At 33.0% G+C, this 5,080-nt stretch overlaps 1 protein-coding gene across 1 annotated transcript; it reads right to left on the reverse strand.

Annotated features, from left to right (window-relative positions):
* Positions 1-942: 942 nt before the first annotated feature.
* LOC143536585 (E3 ubiquitin-protein ligase At1g63170-like) lies at positions 943-4,407 on the reverse strand. The gene is made up of 4 exons (XM_077030533.1): positions 3,737-4,407; positions 2,604-2,729; positions 1,597-1,882; positions 943-1,161 (listed from the first exon to the last, which is right to left on the reverse strand). Exons 1-4 carry the CDS (start codon positions 4,327-4,329, stop codon positions 946-948), a joined length of 1,221 nt encoding a protein of 406 aa, XP_076886648.1. The 5' UTR covers positions 4,330-4,407; the 3' UTR covers positions 943-945.
* Between the last annotated feature and the right edge of the window lie 673 nt (positions 4,408-5,080).

A 5,080-nucleotide genomic window follows, 5' to 3' on the forward strand; every position in this document is an offset into this window, starting at 1 on the left:
TGGCAAACTTGGGTTACAACCTATTATGTGCCACATGTCACTAACTAATTGGTCATTATATCCTATTTTTTCTCAATTAACAATTAATTTCATATATAAACTAGTTTTTCTTTAATAACTAATAGTAGCCAACTATTTTAATTTTTTTTAACGTTCCGATTTAAGTTTTACTAAAAATGGAGTTTCAAAAAAAAACGTATTATTTAAGTATGGTTGTCTCAATATTATTACTTCATAAACTTATTATCTTAAAAGTCTACTTTTTTTTAATATATTTTGATATTTATTTAGTTAAAAAGTATGTTTGAGTTAGGTTGTGAATGAAAGCAAAATTTACAATTAGTTTTAATAAATATTTTTATTAGTTTTAATAAATTTTATAAAATAAATTAAAATCTAAATAAGATATATGTATTATTAGGTTTGGGTTGAATTATGAATAAAAATGAAAAGTTGGATTAATTTGGGTCGTAAAGGTGCAAGGGAGAAAAATTAATTTTTTATTAAAAAATTGAGTTGGGTTATGAATAAACTTAGTCCAGAGATTCAAGTTTGATTATTTGTATAAAAAACCAAGAAAATAGGAGTTGCCATACTTTTAAAGTTTGTGAATTGTTTATCTAACTAGCTGAAGCTTTCTTGGGGTGAAGTAATTTATGACGCCATCAAAATTATTTATCCACTACCAGCTCAAACCAAATTTTTGCCTGAACCGTTTCGATCGTTTTAAATCCGCAATTTGCTACCCTTTCCTACTCGTGGTCGGGTGTCAGATTAGTGATAGTCCATAATGTAGGGCAATACATAAACGTGTTTGAAAGGTTAATTGAGTGAAACCATATAAAATACTTCCAAGTTCCGACAACAAAAAACCCTCTTGACGTCCCACAAAAGAACCCAAATAAGGATAGACGTTATTCACTTATCAAACAGGCATACAAACTTTCATATTAACATACCGGGACTAGGGCTAGGTCGCAGCCTGGCAGTTGCTTCTGCCAGTGAACTGAAAATGGTCTCGCCTACTTCAATCTTGCAAAGTGGGCATGAGTTATTGATCTTTAACCACTTGTCGACACAATCGGTGTGAAATATATGCCAGCAAGGCAGCTCCCTCACTTCATCATTATTTGCATACTTAGCCAAACATATGCAACACACCTGTTTTTCAGTATATAAACTAGAGTTATACGACCCGAAACATAATACAAACCCGAGAGAAAAATAATCAAGTTTTGGGTTGTCATGTCTAACCCGTGTATTAAACAGGTATAACCGGTTTAAATTAACTGATAATGTTCATGTTGGCCTGTTAAGGTAAACAAGTTAATCCCATTTATGACCTGTTTTAACACATTTATTACCACCCGTTTACAACTTTATTACAAGCCATTTGCAACCCGTCATCCGTCTGACAAGTCTAGATATAAAGGTTACACTGGTCGTTTTCGGTTTACATGATTTTAAGTGTATCCATGTTAGGGAAATACATGGGTTGTGTTCAGTTCATCAGTTCAACCAGCTCACCCGTCATCCCGACACGAAGTGTCACCCCTAGGCTCTAGATATAAGAAAAACAGAGAAACATGGACTAACCGCGTCTTCTCCCGATATGATACGTTCCTTTTCGGTTCCAGCAGCCACAACCCCGCCTTCACAAGCATCTGAGTTGGTTTCTGTATCATTTGTGTTTTTGATTTTCTTGAATTTGTATGTAGGAAGAGAATTTATAGATTCTGTAGTAGCTCCTCGGTTTTGACCAAAATCTTCTCTAAATCCCAAAACCGAAATAATACAAGGCAGGCAACAGCAGATAGTGGTGCACAAGATTAATGGCATTGCATATCCAATACAACTGAATGTAAGAAACACTATACATAACCTGTTATTTTAGACCATCATGTAAGGTCAATATAAGAAAAAATAACTGAAAAAGACAAAAAGTATAGGTATCAATTTCAATTTCGAAACACTTATTTAATGCATTACACCTCTCATATCGGTTTGCTTATAAAACTAAAAGTAAATTACAAATTTTGTCCTTTAGAAGGAAAAGATACACGGAGTTTCCTTTGATTAGAAAAGTGATCATGTTTTTTTTGTCCTTTCCACGCTAACAGAAGTTGAGGTTAATTTTATTAAAATGACCATTTTGCCATTACCCCTTAAAGGACAAAATGTGTAATTCTCACTAATTTTTTTTTTTTTCATTTTGTTTATATTTTATTTACTTTAGTTTTCTTTGTTTTTCAATTTTTTCAGCACTTGTATTTTATAAACTTATCTTAAATATTATTAATTAATAGATTTTTTCACACATTTTTCTCAACACAAAGGACAAAATAAAAATGATGAAAAAATAGAAATAAAAAAAAGTAAAGTAAATAAAATAAAGCAAAAAGAAAGAAAGAAAATATAAAACTAGCAAGAATTGCACATTTAATCCTTTAAAAGATAAGTACAGAATGGTAATTTCAATTCTAAAGGGCATATTTTATAATTTGGCTAATACATAAAGAACATAATTTGTAGTTTACTCTAAATTAGTTTATAACAGAAACAAATCATCAATATTGCCACCTCTCATTAAAGGATACGTATACCTGTACAAGTTGGGAGCATCAGAAGAAGAAGAATGGCCGCCAAAAATCCACAAGTTTCCAACAACGAACCAGACTGCAAAAAAGCAATCCAATCCCACTTTCAAGTATTCAGCAAAAACCTTCATTCTGAAACAAACAAACATCATGCTTTTTTTTTTCTCAGTCATGTACATTTCTCAATAATAGCATGTTTCTATGTTAACAATATCAAGTTATCAACTTATGAATCAACGTATGGTAATGTCTCGGATTAGAGTGAAAATGACCAATATACTTGTTAAAACAAATTATACTCCCCTATGTGTTATTATGCTGTAGCTATCACTAGAAACATAATTGATAACCCATTTGTAAATGTTCGGCAATTTGTCAACCTATTTGTACCGCTGATTATAATGTCAAAATAGTTCATTTTGGCTCGGTTCTTCACTTATAGGGATGCTAAAAAGTTTTTGATGGGGCCTCCTGATTATGAAAGTGCCACACCTTTAATGGGACGTAAAGAGTATTTTCTTTTATGTTCTATCAACTTCTTGTTTGATTCCTTTTACAGTGACACTTATGCACATGTAACAAGCTCTATTCATGCTTCATCTACAAAACATTCATATGAAATAACGTGTCTGCACATGCACAATTTATGGATCAATATATTGTAACGTCTTGGCTTTGACAAAAATTGACCAATATAACTGTTAAAGCAAATCAGACTCCATTCATCAGTTATTAAGTTGTTGCTATCGTTAAAAAAATACCGCAAATGCTTAAGTAGACACTTGGTTTAAGTAAATGTTTGACCACTTTTCAACTAATTTGAACGAGATTATAGTGACACCTATGCACATGTAACAAGCTTAGCACCAACTCTATTCACTCTTCATCACAAAACATTCATATAAGATATGTGTGTGCATGCACATTTTTTAGGGCAATTTTCCTTTCATTTTTTCAAGCAAATTTCAGGCTAAAAATTACATCAAGAAAACTATATACACAATACGAGATACCACACTGCATTTAACATGTTTTTTTAAAAAAGAAAACATTGAACCAATAGAATATTTCTGTTATAATACATGCAGGCGATTTTTTGTACTATAAAATCATAAAAAAGATCAACAGAAACAGCATACCTTGCACTCAATGATCCCATGGTCATACGCCTTGTTGATGTACCATTAGTGTTGTGAGTGTCCCTGTTTGAAGATGATGTGAAAGAGGTTGCAATAGCCGACAAACTGGCAGAACTAGAAGTTTGGTGGGCCTGCAACGGTTCTTGAGTTGAAGTGTTACGGTTATAAAAACGCCAAAAGAGAAGAGGTAGTGTTACAACACATCCAGAAGCATAAACGATAACCCATGTGAATAATGGGGCGTGAGGATGTTCATCCCTTGATAAAGACAAAACAACAATGGCTGCTATAATTTGGCTAACCGTAATAACCAACTCAACGGATATCCAATAACCAGAATTTAATGGGCTCCTACGTCTGCCATTACCATTCCCGTTTTCCCTTCTAGCAATAGATATAGGAGGTTGTGCATTAGTTGAAGGTGTGTCTTCATTTTGACTTAAGTATGACCCATTGGCTGGTCTAGCTTGGGTTGACCTAGATGAGGAAGCTTCATTGCCACTTGTTATATCAATCACATGCTCTGATTCCATTAGTAGAGGCACCTTGCTTATTTGGATTTTACGCTTTTGCCACGATGAAGAAATGGCCATCTAAATGCTCCACCAAATGACAAGGTAGAGAAAACATGGGAACTATCAAACTCCAAGTGACATCAGCCTGCAAAAATGCATAGATCACCATCCATTGATTTTGTCTCCTTAAACACTACATTCATTTTTGCATAAAGATCAAACACATAATCCTCGAATAGTTTTCATTTCTTTCAAGAATGAGTAACTAAGCAACCGATTACTATTAGATTCAAACTATTAAAAGGACAGGAAGAAGAGGGTAAACACATTGCACCATTCAAGTTCAGTACTGTTGCATACGGTCAATAACATCATATTACTAAAGAGTTTTCAGTATTCTCAGACTCCTCTCGAAAAACTAACACACCAATGTAATGAATGCAAACGAGTAAGCTTAAGCTTATGAAGCACACTTGGAAGTTAACTACAAAGCTTCAAGCTAATGAAGATTACAAAATTTTGAGTGAAGTGAATTTCAGTAAAAATTACATTTTCTTTGTAAAACAGCTACTTAACCTAATTACCAATACAAAGTACGAACGGCTAATGAAAAAAATAAAAAACTAGCAGAGTTAAAAACTAAACAATTATGTTAGAGTGTTAGACACACTAACAGATTACTTCTGAATAAATCAAATCTCTCAACCAATGGCTAAAGCACAAAACATTCAACTAATGCATCAAAAAACAAACAAATTCCGCATTTACAGAGCCGATTCGCTACAGGCTACTCTAAGTAGTCAAAATCCTAGAGTTATCAAGTTTTTCA

Source organism: Bidens hawaiensis, unplaced genomic scaffold (assembly GCF_021521415.1).
Source record: "Bidens hawaiensis isolate Kalapana, Puna unplaced genomic scaffold, B.hawaiensis_p1.1 tig00010817_1, whole genome shotgun sequence".
In the NCBI taxonomy this organism is placed as follows: Eukaryota; Viridiplantae; Streptophyta; class Magnoliopsida; order Asterales; family Asteraceae; genus Bidens; species Bidens hawaiensis.